This window comes from Chrysochloris asiatica, unplaced genomic scaffold, assembly GCF_000296735.1.
Source record: "Chrysochloris asiatica unplaced genomic scaffold, ChrAsi1.0 scaffold00097, whole genome shotgun sequence".
Classification (NCBI taxonomy): Eukaryota; Metazoa; Chordata; class Mammalia; order Afrosoricida; family Chrysochloridae; genus Chrysochloris; species Chrysochloris asiatica.
In genome coordinates this window covers 4282997-4300140 of record NW_006408615.1, presented here as the reverse complement: position 1 = coordinate 4300140, position 17144 = coordinate 4282997, and the positions used below count along the sequence as shown (strand labels likewise).

Genomic DNA, 17144 nt, shown 5'->3' with positions numbered 1-17144 from the left:
TTTAGGTATTCCAGTCAGTCATAGGCAGAAGACGGACTTACAAGCCTTCTAGTGTGATGTTTCTGACTATTCCTTTCTCTCCCTCTCCAGTGTCTACTCTATATTATAATGCAAGGGAAATCAAGATTAAAACAAACAAAAAAACAAAAAAACAGTCAAGCATCTTAACATGATTCCTCCCCCCATTCTAACCATGACTCAATCCCTGTGTCTCAGAGCCCTGCCGTTCCGAGGCTGTGCATGTATCGTCCTTTATCTCTGTCCCTTTTAGCCCTTTTGAACATGCCCAGTTATTCTCCCATCCTTGTCCCTTTTTATCTCCACAGAGGAATTGCGGAAACTGAGCTGGTCAGGAATCCCTAAGGCTGTCCGTCCAATGACCTGGAAGTTGCTCTCGGTGAGTCTCCTGAGCCCTGCAAACCCCTCCCCCTCCCCCCCATCCCTTGGGGTGGGACAAGCTATCCTCAGCTGGAAGGATGGCCCATCACCCACAGCCCAATGTGGACACTGTCTTTGTGACAACAGCGATAAAGGCCTTGACTTGGCTGAGGTGACATTTTCTGTTCTTTGCTTAATTTCAAGCTTGGTTTGACAAGGCTGGCAGAAAAATGAGAAGAAGGTATAATTTATGATGCCTCTATTCTTTCTCGGAATTTATTTTTATATTTTAAAATCTTTGTAGTATTTTTGAACCTGTGATACAGAAAGTGTCCAGCTTTGAAGACTGTCTCAACCTTGAGGGTTCAGTGGTAGAAATATGAATGACCAGGTGGGTTTCAGCATTGGTTTCCTCTTTACTGTTAGAAGCAGTGACTATGTTAGGAAATGCCGCTGAGGTTAGAAGCGATTTGTGCATCTGTGAGGGAGCATGGAAGTTGGGCTTTCAGATTGGAAGTTTGTCTGGGTGGTGGTCACCAGCCTATCTTTTTCTACATTTAACCCTGCTGGAACCTGACAAGGCATGGTGGCACCATGGCCTTGCAGAAGCATCAGAATAGCATACAGACAGCTTTCCTCTTTATGCCTTTTTGAATTTGGGAGTTAAGTCACAGAGAACCGTGAGTGGTTACCCTAGTTTGAGTCTGACTCTCCCTATTAGAAAGACTCTTTCTTACTAACGAGTCGTAATCAGTTGTCAGCACGGTGCGTCTAGTAGAGCTGAATGCAGACGCAGCTCTGAGCGGCGGGTATTTATCGATTGCATATTCCCTTGCCATGAAACAAGACCTGCTACAACTGCTTATGTTTCCTTTGCGTGTGTTTACTTTTGCCATCAAGATGCACTTGTCCTAGATAGCTCATGCGCTTTTCAGATTAAATTGTCAAGAGGTTTTGATTAAAAAACCTGTAAGGCCCTTGATGGCAATTTTATATTTATTAACAGTGCCTGGTTTCTGGGCAGAAAGCCTCATGTTAATTACTCTGTGGAGCTCCCGTTCTTTCCAACTGGGGTGCAGACACCTAGAAGGTGCTGTGTGCTGACTTGGGACTTATTGGCAGGGACCCCAGGAGCCGCACCCCGCCACGCTCCATTTTTCTGGTTGTGGTGAGCACTTGTGTAGGAGGGCAGGGCCTGTAAGCAGGACAGGGCGGTTGTAGCAGGGAGAGGAGACACACAGGCCCCACCCTTTCGGAGCCACAGAAAGGGAGTGGACATGCCTGTCGTCACTGCCCGCATCACGGTGCCCTGGAGTTAAGGACAGGAAAGGAGGCAGTAGTGATGTCCAGCCTGCTCTGGTCTTCTTCCTCCTTTCAACGCTCTGAATGTTAAGAGTTGGGTTGTGACTCTGAGAAGAACTGAACATTGTGTGGTATAAAAAGACAAATAGATAAAGCAGTGCTTTGATAGGAGTCTGTCTCCAGGTCTGGAAACTACTTTCTTCCCAGGGTGCTGGTGGTAGGTGCTCATCCTTCTCCCAGTAGCACGTCATAGAACACACTTGTTCATCTAGGAGTAGGAATGCCACTTTAATGAAAGATGAGAAACGTGGCCTTTGCCATTATGAAGAACTAGTACATGCCCTAGTCTAGAACATTTCCACCACCATCAGTCAGTCATTATGTATAACTAACATATGCAGTAGTCTAGAACATTACCACCACTCATCTGTCATTATGAAGCACTAACAGTGGACTGAAGTCATTGGCAAAGAACAAGGTTCTGGGTATTGATGGAATACAAATTGAAATCTTTCTACAAACTGATTCAGCACTGGAGGCACTCACTCATTTATGTTAAGGAATTTGGAAGACAACTGTCTGGCCAACTGATGGGAAGAGATTCATATTTGTGCCCATTCCGAAGAGAGGTGACTCAATGGAATGTGGAAATCATTCAACAATATCATTAATATCCCATACAAGTAAAATATTGCTAAAGACAATTTAAAAATGACTGCAACCAAACATTGACAGAGAACTTCTAGAGATTCAGATGGATTCAGTCAAGGACATGGAACAAGGGATATAATTGCTAATGTCAGATAGAGCGTGATTGAAAGCAGAAAATACCTGAAATATTTTTACTTGTGCTTTATTGACTATAAAAAGACTTTCGATTGTGTGGATCGTGACAAGCTATGGACAAAATTTCAGAGAATGAGTGTTCCAAACCATTTCATTGTGCTCATGAGGAACCTGTACATAGACCAAAAGGCAGTTCGAATAGAACAAAGGAACGTGGTTTAAAATTAGGAAAGGTATGTGCCAGGGTTGAATTCTTTCACCATACTTATTCAGTCTGTATGCTGAGCACATACTCCAAGAAGCTCTATTATATGAAGAAAAATATGGCATCAGGATTGAAGGAAGACTCATTAACCTGTGATATGCAGATGATACAACTTTGCTTGCTGAATGCAAAGAGGACTTACAATACTTATTGATGAAAATCAAAGAGCACAGTCATTGGTATGGATTGCACCTCAATGTAAAGAAACAAAACTCATCACCACTGGAACAATAAACAACATCCTTATAAATGGAGAAAAGATTGAAATTGTCAAACACTTTGTTTTACTCGACTCATCTATCAACACTTATGGCAGCAACAGTCAAGAAATCAAGCAACGTATTGCATAGGGCACATCTGCTGCATAAGACCTCTTTATAGTGTTCAAGAGAAAAGATGTCAGTTTGAAGACTAAGGTGTGCTTGACCCAAGCCATGGTATTTTCATTAACCTCATATGCATGCGCAAGTTGGGCAGTGAAGAAGGAAGAATTGATGTATTTGATCTATGGTGTTTTAGGAGAGTATTGAAGGTACCATGGACTGCCCAGAGAACAAACATCTGTGTTGGAAGAAGTACAGCCAGTGTGCTCCCTGGAAGCTAGGAAAGCCAGATTTTGTCTCACATACTTCGGACATATTATCAGGAGGGACCAGTCACTGGAGAAAGATATCATATTTGGTGAAATGGAGGGTTGGAAAAGAAGAGGAAGACCCCCAATGAGATGGATTGGCACAGTGGCAGCAGCAGTGGATTTAATAGGAGCAACGCAGCTGCAGCCTGTGAGGCTGACAACCCAGGATCGGGCAGTGTTTCGTTCTGTTGTGCACAGGGTCACGTTGAGTTGGTATCAACTCGATGGGACCCAGCAACCACAATGCTCTAGTCTAGAACATGACCACCACCTGCCTGTCATTGTGAAGAACTAGCATGTGCTCTAGTCTAGAACATGACCACCATCTGCCTGTCATTGTGAAGAACTAGCATGTGCTCTAGTCTAGAACATTTCCATCATGCGCCTGTCATTATGAAGCACTAACTGGTGCCCTAGTCTAGAACGTTCACTTCCCCCATCTTTCATTATGAAATACTAAGTAGTGCTCTAGTCTAGAACGTTCCCTTCCGCGTCTGCCATTGTGAAGCGCTAACTGGTGGTCTAGTCTAGAACGGTCCCACCTCTGTCTGTCAGTCAGTTGGTCATGCTCTGCCATCTTTAATCATCTGTTGTGTGCACATGGCACAACCATACCTGCTGAAAGCCAGTTTGATCTTACTAATGAAGATTAAAGACTGCAGTCTTCAGTATGGATTACACCACAACTTGAAAAAACCAAAAATCCTTACAGTTTTACCCATAAACAGTGTCATGATAATTTGAGAATAGATTGACATTGTGAAGGATTTCTTTTTACTTGGTTCTGTAATTAATGCCCATGGAAGCAGCAGTCAAGAAATCAAACAACATATTGCATTGGGCATTTGTGCAGCAGAAGACCTCTCTCTACAGTGTTAATAATCCAATGTGCACCTGACCCAAGTCACCATCTTTTCAGTTGCCTTGTATGCTTATGAAAGACAGTCAGGAAGACCCAAGCAGCATGGATGCCTGGGAACTGTGGTGTTGGTGGAGAGTACCGAGATTATCACGGACGGCCAGGGAAAGAACCAATCTAACTTGAAAGAAGTACAGCCAGAATTTTCCTTAGGAGTGAGGGTGGGGAGGTTTCACTTTATGTACTTTGGACATATTGTCAGAATGGACTGGTCTCTGGAGGAAGGACACCATGCTTAGTTAAGCAAAGGGTCAGTGAAAAAGAGGAAGACCCCCAGCGAGACGGGCTGGCATAGCAGCTGCAGCGGTGACTCGGACAGAGCAGCTGTGAGGACAGGGCAGTGTAGTGTCCTGTTGCACACGGGGCACGGTGAGCACGTCAGACGACAACGATGCGAGTGGACATTTTTGGTTCATGCGGGAAATGTAGCAAGTTTAAAATATTACAGCTATAGAAAATTCTATTTTTGGCTCATTTAAAAAATAAGTTTCTTAGCAACAGTAAACAAAACGAAACTGAACATTTACTGTTGATGCCAGTGAGCAGAAGGGTTCGGTGGTAAGCAGAATGCTAGTCTACTGCTTCCTTCTCTCAGTGTGTTGTGGGAGGTTTCATCTGAACACAGTGGGCGGAGCCCACTTGATTGGGTGTCAGCAGGACCATCTAGGATAAGTATATGCACGTATTGTTTTACATTTATGATTAGTGTTTTTATAGCATGCTAATACAGCAATTAAGTGTTCTGTAGTTCTGGCATTTAAAATTCACTGCATATTTGAATATATTTCATTTGCATATTTTCTAGTCTTGCTGAATTATCAGAAGGCCTCAGCTTGCATATGTGTGTTTTCCTTAGGGAACAAATGTGTGTGGGAGGGTGTGGGGTGTTTTAATTGCTTCGGTTCTGGTTTTACCATACTTGCCTCATGGAGTTTGTGTTTCAGTAAGTTAAGGTAAAACTTGGGCAATAAGATGAATTTCTAAAAGTATTTGCTCTTGTTCACAAAGAAGTCTTTAAGGTAATTCGTGTAAATCTGCCTGCGCACCCCCGTCCTGCCCAGTTTACATCTGGGGCCCCCTCACAGCCTCCTGCACAGATCAGACATCTCTGTTCATTATCTGCCCAGCGTTGTCTTGGAATCCCCAGTACCAGCCTGGATCTGTGTCCCAGCCTTCCCTGGCATGTGTTCTCGCCTGCTCCAGCAGTGGAGTGCCACCAAACAAGAACAAGAAGGCAAGTTAGCCCAGGCCACTTCTCCCTCAGACAGCGTGTCAGGGCCATGGGCCGCTGTGGGTGTGACAGGGCCATCATATGTCATAATGACGTCACCCATCAGCAAGTACACCTGCTCCCTCCAATCCGGCGTTTCACATTCACGACTGTCGTGGAAAGTCTACTGCCCAGTGATTGCCCATCTGACGTATTCAGCCGGCAGTGACGAGGACCGCTGGCCGTGGTGCTTACGGCTGTGTAATGATGTAGCGAATCATTTAGTAATCTCATGTGCTCATCCTCCTTTTTCACACGATGCCAGTATTCACATATAAATCTGGACTCTGTAAGCTAGCCATGTTGATAAATAAGCAGTGAGTGTGCTCTTGTCTGCTGTGTATGCCAGGCAGGACACTAAGCCCTTATATGAGGGTAAGCTGTAAAGTACTGCTGCAAAGCCAGAAAAAACCCTAAAACCAAATCCACTACCATTAAGTCGATCACGACTCAGAGAACCCTGTGAAGAGTTTTCATGCCTAAATCTTTGTGGGAGCAGACGGCATCATCTTTCTCCTTCAGTGGCAGCCGGTGGTTTTGAACTGCTGATCTTGTGGTTAGCAGCTGAGTGCTCCTCCCACGGTGCCACTAGGGCACCTTTATTAAACATAATCACAATGTAGACTTCCAGCAAGATGACAGATGAGGCAGACGCATTACATGAACCCTCTACAACAAAGATTCAGGACACGAAATGAAACACACAGAAGAGAAACGCACCCTGACCTTCAGAAGAAAGGTCAGAGAGGTGATGGAATGCTTGCTGGAGGAGAGGGCAAACGGGGGGGTGGGGCGAGAGGGAGACTGACAGGTGAACGGTGGGCCAGAGGCAGCTCGGCCATCGTGTGAGCAGTGGAGGGAGGCCTGACCAAGCAGATTCAAGTGGGCACTGGAAAAGGTGCGATTTCTTCTTTTTCCCCATGCTTCCCTGGTGTCCAGAAGTGTAGCCATCTCTCATCTCATCCACCCGCAGCCCAGCACAGACCCTGCTCTGTGGGAGTTTGGAGCTACGCCACACCAGCATGAGCTGGAAGCTGCGCCAGCATGAGGCTGCACCGCTTTGGTGCCTGGATTCTTGTGAGCTCGGCTCTAGACCTACAGAACCCACCGAGCCACCAGACCAGATTACACCAGCCACTTTAACAGACACTGAACTTAGCTCCATCAAGGCCCCCGTGAACTACTTCCCGATTGAGTGCACTGAGCATATGTCGCTCCATCTAGAGCCTGGAGCTCTGCTCTCACATCCCTTCTACAAGCACTCGTAAGCTCCTGGAATTGCAGGCACCCAACTGAAATTTCTCCCCTTTGGGTCCAACAACCGTACTACTTGTTTTCACAAATGCACCAACTTCACAATACCCTAGAGATAACAGACAATTTTAGCTCACATGAAGAAGCAAGAGAGAATGACTCAAATAGCCAAGATGACGAGCTGGAAAATGATACTGAGGGAGAAAAGGTAATGGAACTACCTGAAAAAGAATTCAGAAGAATGATAATTAGGGACCTTCAGAGGATCCATAGCAAGATTGAGGAAAGCAACAAAAACTGTAGAAGAATTCAGGAAAATACTGACAAAAAAAGAAAAGAAAAAAGGTCAAAACAAGTGCAGACTTTGAAACAATACAAAACCTGCTATTAGAAATCCAGAAGATTAATACTGAGATCTCAGAAATGGACAATCCATTAAAAGAACAAAGGAGAAGATGCGAAGCAATGGAAACCTCAATTAGTGAGCTTGAAGAGAAATCTCTCAATACAGACATACTAGAAGAACAATCAGAAAATGAATGAAAATTTCCCAAGAAAGCCTAAGAGTTATGTAGGACACCAAGATGAACAACTTATGGGTGATCGGAATTCCAGAACAGAGACAAGCACAGAGAAAACTGTCAAAGAGTTGTTGGAAGAAAATGCCTCTAACATCATGGAAGATGAGAAGATAAGCATACAAGAAAAGGAATGAACACCAAACAGAATAGATTCCAAAAGAAAATTTGATTATAATTCCAACATTATAATCAAAGTTGCCAAAATCAAAGATAAGGCAAGAATCCTGAGAGCAGCTCAGGAAAACCAAAAAGTTTACCTTCAAAGGAGAATCAGTAGACTGAGCAGAAACCATGTAAACAAGAAGGCAATAAAGTCACAGATACGAAACTTTGAAAGAAAAAATTGCCAACCAAAAATCGTATAATCAGTAGAGCTGTCTCTCAAATATGACGGCAAATTTAGGACATTTTCTGATAAACAGAAATTAAAGGAATTTGTAATGACCAGTCACTGGAGAAGAATATCATGTTTGGTAAGGTGGAGGGTCAGAGAAAAAGAGGAAGACCCCCAGTGAGATGGATTGGCCAAGTGGCAGCATCAATGGACTCAAGCATGGCAACAATTGTGAGGTTGGCCCAGGATCGGGCAGTGTTTCGTTCTGTTGTGCATAAGGTCGCTATGAGTTGGTGTCAAGTCGATGGCACCTAACAACGACAACATTAGCTTGTCTACAGAGACATATGAAAAAGATGGAGATAGCCTTAATGCCCATCAAAAAAAGAATGGTTAATGAAACGTTGGTATATCCACAGTGGAATACTGTAAACTGTAGATTCTGTGAAACACTTCACAACATAGATAGTTAAAGTGAACAGAGGTAAATGCTGTTATCTGATGGCACATGGGGGATTGCAGCCATGTAGTGAAACAAAGTGTAGGGTTTGTTGGATGGAAAACACGATCTGCTATAAACCTTCACTCAATTCACAAAAAACTGTGAAGCTATGGTTTCTCCCCATAGCCTCCATCGAGGTCTGTGCACGTCTGAAGGGGTGTTTCCATCTTCTCCACCTTCCTGAAGATTCCTGTGCACTTCTAGTTATACTGTATGCAGAGGGCAATTTTGACATCCTCAAGGGACCCAAATCATACTCCTTGTGATGTCCTTTGAGTTTGAGGACAAAAGACTCTGAAGGGGCAACATTTGGCACTGTAGTATGGATGGGGTTGGGTTTTCCTATGAAATTCCTTCAGGATCGCCTTTGGTCCCTTTGAAGAATGAGCAGTTCCGTTCACTTGATGGGAAAAAAATTCCTCAGTGCAACTTATCCGGCCTTGTTCTCACTGATGCAGGTTTCAGAGTTCTGGAAACTTCTTTGTAGTATGTCCCTGTGATGGTTCTGTGTCCTTTGAGAAAATCTCAGTATTCCACCCCACCCTGACCCAAATGTTACCATAGCCATCTGAGCTCATCTCTGTGCATTGAATGGAAGTGTCCAGCAGATGCCCTCTGAAGCCACTGCTTTGGCTACTTTTTCTTTGACTGGACGTTTTCTTTTGAAGTCACCTAAAAGGTGACAAAGGCAAGTGTCTTACTCAGAGAGCTTGTCTGCAGCTGTCACTAATTGCAGAGCCATGTTGAAACATGGCTTGTTTGGGGTAAACCAGTGAACTTATGAAAAAGAATCCAAGTAGCAGTACGTTTTGACTCACTCTTGTATGCAGACAATGAGTGAGCCCTGGTGGTGCAGTGGTTTAAGTATTCTGCTGCCAACTGAAAGGTTGGTGGTTCAAACCCACCAGCTGATCCATAGGAGAACAATATGACAGTCTGTTTCCGTAGAGATGACAGCGTGGCTGTCCCTAAGGGGGAGTTTGTGCTCTGTCGTGTGATGTCAGAGTTAACTGAATCCTAACAGCTTCACCACAGTGGGGTACACAATGGGGCTTTAAATAGTTCGTGTAAAAATGGAATTTTTTTCGCAATCGTTTTGAAGCCCCCTTTGTGTGTGTGTAGTTTTTTTGTTGTTGTAAGACAGTATAGGCATCTGGATTCTTTCGTACAGTGATGTCTGAGATATTTGGAGAAGGAGTTTGTTTCACTTATAAGTATGCTTGAGGAGACCACTGAATACACACCTGACACACAGATTCCAGTCTGGCTCTCCTATGGCCGCGAGTGAAGTGGACCGATTTCTGGAAGCTGCAAATGCCCAAGGCCTTGACCTTGCTTAGTGGTCTTGGAGAGATATTTGCTGTGTTTATGTCTGCCCCCTTTTCACTGCTCTCTCATCTCCATATGAAACTTCACAACACAAAGCTTGTGAAAAAAGGTTTGGGTTTCACACTTTCAACAGAGGCTCCATGAATTGGCCATAATGGGGTGCATTCTTTTTCTTTCTCTCCCAGGGCTACCTTCCTGCCAACGTAGACCGAAGAGCAGCCACTCTCCAGAGAAAACAGAAAGAATACTTTGCTTTCATTGAGCAGTATTACGATTCCAGGAATGATGAAGTTCACCAAGACACGTACCGGCAGGTGGGCCTCCTTGCTCCTTCCTTATTGGCTCTTGATACGTAAGCAGGAGACGCTGAACGGGAGAAGAAGCTCATCAGCATGGCCCAGGCTGGTACACAGACGCTAGTTCTTCCATAGTGAATACGTTTGCAAACATCTCAGAGGTGAACTTCCTCTCATCTGAGTGCCTTGCCGGTCTCCAGGTCCTTGTACAAAACCCAAATGGTGGTTTAAAAAATTGGAGTCACCCAACGGAGGCGTGAGACTCCATAGCATGGCCAGATCTGCCCGGGGAGCTGGTGGGATCTGTGACTCATTGGGCCATGGGTGAGTGGAAGGTGTATGAGGACAACAGGATGCTCCGAAGGTCCGGGGTCAGACCCAGACAGTGAGTCCCCACAGTGCAGTAAGGGACATGGTCCAGTTATCATTGGGCTACTTAGCTTTATACAAGATGAGAGTCATTATAGTCCCCTGTGTGCTCGAGGTAAGGACTCCAGGTGGACTTGCAGTTCAGCATAGGTCTGTGAGACCTTTGCCATTCTCCCGTGCTTTGTCAGATGTGACCATTGCCCTGGGCATGCGGTGCAGTGACACAAGGCAGGCCCGGGGGTGTCACAGCCTGCTGTTTCCTAGCTCGACCTCAGATTGTGCTGAGATATGTCAGGACAGAATTTTTCCCCCTCGATAACTTGACCTCTAGAAGAAGGGACGGTGGACTTCTCCACCTCAGGGATGATGTCCACATTCTGTCAGTTCTACCTCAGGCTCGGATGTCCACATCATTTGTCACTTTGGGCTAGGCCTGGGACTAGGTCCAGAGACAGGCCTTCCCCTGATGTCCAACAGAACCTTGTTGGAGTCAGATGCAGTTTCGGAAGGCCTCTTTGTCTTGGTGTCGTTAGCGCCGTCTGTTGAATAGGTCCCTCACTCCGGGGGACCCTGTGTATAGTGGCTGGATTGTTGTAGCTCACAGAACCTTTACTAGCTGATTTTCTAACGTCAATTGCCAGGCCCTTTTTCCTAGTTCTTCCTCGTCATCAGCATGAACTTGAGACTCGGAGAGCCAGTGGACTTGCTGCGGGTGGCAGAGATAGGCAAGTCAGAAGGCTGGGCAGGAACTGCTGCTCTGGTCAGGGCCCTCTTCTTGTGGCCCTTGGTATGCACCATGGAGTGTGGCCTGCTGTCTTGTTCTGGCTCCAGGTCACACTGGGCTGACACTCAGCTCCTCGGCGACACTGATTTGAGGTGCAGATTGCATTGGAAGTGGATTTGGGAACTGTCGGTGGTATCAGCAGCTGTCGAGCTGGCCCCCGTGCACAATGACTGAGACGTTGCCCTGTCCTGAGCCATCCCCACAATTGGGGACAGATCACACCGTGGTCTCTTCAGTGGGGACACGGCATCCGTTGTCTTGTTTCCTGTCCCCCAGGTTCACACTGACGCTCTGTCTGCTTCCTCACTTCTCGGTCCTCCAGGTCCACATGGGACGGTGAGAGCCTTTGTAATAGTGTGTCCAGTGTGCCCACATGCTTGTTCCTGAGCCCACAGTGTGTCATCTGCAGGGTTGAAACCTTGATTGTGTCACTTGTGTCACATAGGGTCAAGCCAGACAATACCAGAGACTTCCAGACACTTCCTTTAAAACATGTCCTAGATTCCTCAAGGGCTTTGCCAAGTGCAGAAACTGTGTCGGCAGAGAACGTGGATGCTGTTGATGTGCTTGCATCGTGCCCCGTGTCAGGGCTGAAAATCAATGGTCACTCTAATTGCCGGTGACCATGTTGCTAAATAGCTGAGGGCAACTTAGAGGTTACCATGCAGCTTGCTGTCTGCAATGTGGGCAGCGAGCCTCCATCCCAGACCGGGTCAGCCCTGAGTGATAGAGCAGTCCTAGTGCCCTGTGTCTGGGGATGTGACCAGTGATCCGGCGACCCCCATGCGGTAGAACAGGCCATGGGATGCCTCCTCCAGAGGGAAGAGAAGAAAAGAGAGAGGTCGCATGTCTTTCGAGAGCTAACATGGGAAGGCCGCATCTCTGCCTGCTGCCATGTTAACCCCAGTGCTTGTACAGTGTGGTTTGTGTTTTAAAGCAAGTTTCTCTTCTCTTGCTTCTCCAGATCCACATCGACATCCCTCGGATGAGCCCCGAGGCTCTGATACTTCAGCCCAAAGTGACAGAGGTGAGAGTCGAAGGCACAGATGCCTATGGGGGTGAGCTGGTTCTTGTTGGGAGTGACAGGTGCTGACTACACTCACCAGACACCTGGGTCCAGTGTAGATTCATTCCCCGGCGACATGGTCAGGGCTGGCCCATGCCTGCTGCGGTGGCTTTATATGTGGATAAACCAACACAAACCCTCCATTATGCTAAGGAGACTTCCCTGTGTAGTGATGACATGTGCAGACAGAGTGTACATAGTGTCTGTGTGTGTGTGCGCGATACACTTGTGACCCAGCTTACGAATTAGATCCACCAGCACCCACCAGCTCTACCTAGGAATGTGAGGTAGAACCGGGCTGGTAACAGGTGACGCTGTGTCTGTCTTCTGTTTTATCTTATTGTATTATGGTAAAATATCCATAACATTTTGTTTGTTAAATGTTGTTGACTTGATTCCGACCCATGTTGTTAAGTGTTGTTAGGTACCATCGGGTCGGTACCAACCCATAGCAACATCATGCACAGCAGAGCAAAACACTGCTTGATCCTGGGCCAGCCTCACTACTGTTGCCACGCTTGAGTCCATCGATGCTGCCACTTGGCCAATCCATCTTGTTGGGGGTCTTCCTCTTTTTTTCTGACTCTCGACCTTACCAAACATGATATCCTTCTCCAGTGACTGGTCCCTCCTGACAATATGTCCGAAGTATGAGAGACGAAGTTTGGCCATCTTGGCCTCCAAGAAACACTCTGGCTGCACTTCTTCTAGAATGGATCTATTGGTTCTTTGGCAGCCCATGACACTTTCAGTATTCTCCTCCAACACCATAACTCAAAAGCTTCAATTCTTCTACGTTCTTCCTTATTCACTGTCCAGCTTTCGCATGCATATGAGGTTACTGAAAATACCATGGCTTAAGTCAGGTGCACCTTAGTCTTCAAGCTGACATCTTTGCTCTTCAACACTTTAAAAAAGTCTTGTGCAGCAGATTTGCCTAATGCAATACGTTGTCTGATTTCTTGTTTTCCAACACATAGTGACCCTGTATAGGGTTTCCAAGGAGTAGCTCGTGAGCTTGAACCACTGACCTTGCAGTTCAAATGACTTTGCAGTCTGATGCATTAGCCCACAGTGCCACACCATAACATAAGCAAGCATTGCCGTTTTCAGTGTACAATTTAGTGACATCTGTTTAATTCCTCATGCTGTGCAACTGTCAATCCTCTCTGTTCTTATCTCACGACCCTGTCTGCGAGGAAATGGCCACCATTTGAATTTCATGCTTGCCATATGCTTGCTTGTCTTCATAGCTTTAGTGCAAGCTACACAATACTCAGAAATTATCCTACGGTTCAGTGGGCTGTGACAGAAATACCACAAGTTGTTGGCTTTAAGAAAGAGAAATGCATTCTCTCCCAGTTTTGAATTCAGAGCTCTGGCTCTGGAGAAAGCTTTTGACTCCCTTCAGCATCTGTAGGCTCAGCATTCCTTGGAGGTCCCCATGTGTCTTGGCCTCATTCTTTCCCTGGATGCAGGGACCCAACGTCCACTTCTGGCTTGTCTTTCTTAGTGGCAGTAGGTCCCTCTGAGCTCTGCTTGCTTGTTCAATTCCCTTTATATCTCATGAGAGATGAACTCAGGACTCAACCTAATCCTGCTGCTGGCGTAGGCCTCCTCAGCATCACGGAAGGAGGATTTGTAACCCACAGGGTTGCTACATCAGCTGTGGGCTGACCTCGTGTGCTCACAGCGTGGATATGGTTACAGCATGTCACGTTAGGGCTCTCATGGGGGTGGGCCCTGCATCTCAGCTGCTAACCACTGAGACGCTTGACCCAGCCAAGTTGACCCAAAACCTTAGCTGTCACATGACTATGCGAAGGCATTCGAATGTGGTGGATCTTGACACGTCGTGAGCAACATGGAGAAGAGAGGGAATGCCAGAGCACTGAACTGTTTGCCTGAAGAATCTGTACCCAGACCAAGAGGTGAGTTGTTTGAACAAAACAAGGGAATACTGAGTGATTCCAACGGTGTAGCCTTTCACCATGCTTATTCACTCTGCGTGCTGAGCTAATAATCTGAGAAGGTGGATTAGGTGAAGAACAGCATGGCGTCAGGGTTGGAGGAAGACTCATGAACAGCCTTCACTCTGCAGGTGACTCACCTCACTTGCTGGCACTGAAGAGGACTGGAAGTGCTGATGAAGATCAATGACTTCAGCCTTCAGGATGGATTACACCTGAACATAAAGCAAACAAAAATCCTCACAGTGGGTCCAGTAAGCAGCCTCATAATAAATGGAGAAAAGATGGATGTTGTCCAGGATTTCATCTACTTGGATCCATTGTCAAAGACCATGGAAACAGCAGCCAATGATGTATTTATTGTATTGGGCAAATCAGTAAAAAGACTTGTTTGAAAGTGTTTGAAAAGCAATAATGTCACTTTAGTACTAAGGGGTGTCTGATCCAAGCCATGATGTTTTCACCTGCGTCATACTTTTATGAAAGCTGGACAGTGAGTAAGGAAGACTGAAGAAGAATTGATGCATTGGAACTATGAGTTGGGGGAATAATGTTGACCATACCGTGCACTTTCAGTCCTGGTATAGCGCTGTAAGATAAGCACTGGACCTCAACGTCTGCAGTTCAAACCTACCAGCTGCAACTTGGAAACCCTTATACAGGGTTGCTGTGAGTTGGAACCGACTCAAGAGCCCTTAACAACAGTAATACCACGGACTGCCAAAAGAATGAGCCAATGTGTATTAGAAGCAGTACAGCCAGAGGCTCCCGAGCAGTGGGGATGCTGAGACGTCGTCTACAAAGTCTCCAACGTCGGGCATGTTACCAGGAGGAACCAGTCCCTGGAGAAGGACATCGTGCTTGGGAAAGTGGAGGGTCAGTGGAAAAGAGGAAGACCCTCCAATGAGGTGGATTGATGCAGTGGCTACAGCTGTGGGCTCAGATCTGAAAATGATTGTGAGGGCTGGGTTGTCCGTAGTTCTCACTGTGATCCAGCAGCACCTAGCCGTGACAGGAGTGTTACCTGAAGGCGTTGGTAATTCAGTGGTAGAGTTCTCACCATTCATCTGGGAGACTTGGGTTCAGTTCAAGCCAGTGCACCCCATGCGTAGTCTTTACCTCTCTCTCTTGTTGCTCTGATGCTGAACAGCTTTCAGTGCTCCTCCCAGACTAGGGCAGTAGGAAGAAAGGCCTGGTGATCTGCTTCCCCAAACCAGACCATGAAACACTGTTCATTACAGTGGTCCTGCCACAGCACCAACCAGGGGATGGCGCAAGACCAAGGCGGCTTTTGTTCCATTGTGCATGGGGTCAACATGGGCCTAGACTGACTTGGTGGCAGGTCACAAGAACCAGAAAATGTGTACATCGTAAAGCATCTCCTCTACAAGTGTGAATGTTTCCCCTTCACACCTGGGTGTTTCACACCTCTTTAGCTGGTGGTTGTGTATGGTGTGAGGGCAGGATCGAGTCTTTTCACCCCCACCCCATTGGTTGGCGCCCTTTGTCTCAGCATATCTGCAGCCCTCCTTGGGCCACTTCATAGGGGTGTTGGAGTCGCCTGACTTGGTCCCAGTGTCCAGATCACCATGTGCTGTAGATGGTTTCCCTCTTCCCTAACTCTTATCACATGTGTGGCAGGAGAGATTCTCACCCCTGCACCTTTGCCGCATCGATGGGTGGTCCTAGAGCCTGGCCCTTTTGCTTCAGTCTCAGAGTTTGCTTTAGGGTGGGGTATGCATTTTAGTATAGGTCCCTGTGGAGATGTGGCATTCTTTGAAATGCAGCCTTCTTTTCCTTCATTGTTGTTGTGAAGTGCCATCGAGTCGGTTCCGACCCATAGCGACCCTGTACAGGGTTCCCAAGGGTGTAAATCTTTACGAGAGTAGAAAGCTTCGTCTTTCTCCCGCGGAGCGGCTGGTAGTTTCGAACTGCTGAACTTAAGGTTCGCAGCCCGATTCGTAACCACTACGCTACTAGGCCTGTTTTAATGTCCATCAATGAAGTTTTAAAACTTTCTCCTTAGGAGCTATTGGCTGTATTTTATTAGCTTTGTTAGCTCCACTTTTTGTCATTGCTGTTCCTATTGTAAATGGAATCTAGTTGAAAAGGAATTTCCTCATTATTCGAAGGATTTTAGTTTCCATCTTGATTGTGTCAGTAAATGTACTTGTAAACCTTGACGTCTCTTGTCTGTGCTGTGTGTGTTCATTAAAAAAACCCAAAATACCATCCAGGATGATTAAAGCAGAAATCCTTCTAGCTCGCAGAACACACAAAGAGGAATTGGTTTATGACACAAGCAGTTATTTTAAGACTCTTTGATGGTCTCGTCAGTCAGTGTTAAGTGCCATCGAGGCAATTCTGGCCCACAGCGACCCTGTGTAGACTTTCCAAGGAGCAGCTGGTGAGCTGGAACTGCTGACCCTCAGTTCAACGTGACTTTGCAGTCTAGCGCATCAACGCACATTCTTGCTGCAAAACAAGAGGTCCCATTCTATAACCCTTTTTGTATTTGTTCTTTTATGGACAATTGAGCGTCCCCCTAAGACCTTTGGTCAGAGTGATTCTTTTCTCCATCTTGTGCACGAAGTATCCCTTGTGGAGATGTGCGCTCAGGGATTGGGGCTTTCCAGAGGGATCCTGTGTGTGTGTGTGTGAGGTCTCAGGGTGATCCTGTGGGCGTGGAACAAACCTACCTGATCGACGTCTCCACCAGCCCCTGACTCCTGGAGGTGGTGGCTCTCCCCGCATTCTAGGCTCAGCACGGTGACAGAACCCCCAAAGACCTGTGGGGTTCTGAGGTATAGGTGACTCATGCCGGCTGGCCTAGTGTAACCAAAGGATCAGGTGAGCACACCCTGGTTTGGGAGGAAAGTCAGTGATGGGAAAGGGCTTTAGGAACAGTATGAGAATGTTGGGTTTATGTGGGCCAGTAGGCAAAATCAAATTCTGGCTCTAGCATTGTGTAGATTAGCCTTGGATATGCCTTCATGTATTGCCAACTGCCAACAGGAGTAGCTTCCCAAGGTGGAGGCTAGCCACTAGTCCTGTGTACCCATTCACAGGGGGACCCAGTCTCCTAAGGAGCTGCGCCTCTGTACT

The 17144-nt window shown here is 46.4% G+C and overlaps 1 protein-coding gene across 2 annotated transcripts in view; it reads left to right on the top strand.

The window, feature by feature from the left end:
* TBC1D22A (TBC1 domain family, member 22A) overlaps window positions 1–17144 on the top strand; it is a 288569-nt gene that overhangs the window by 92456 nt on the left and 178969 nt on the right. For both annotated transcript variants that reach the window (XM_006866828.1, XM_006866827.1), the window contains 3 exons: window positions 327–397; window positions 9740–9868; window positions 11968–12030. In XM_006866828.1, the coding sequence (XP_006866890.1) occupies window positions 327–397; window positions 9740–9868; window positions 11968–12030 (263 nt within the window). The remainder of the gene's footprint in view (window positions 1–326; window positions 398–9739; window positions 9869–11967; window positions 12031–17144) is intronic.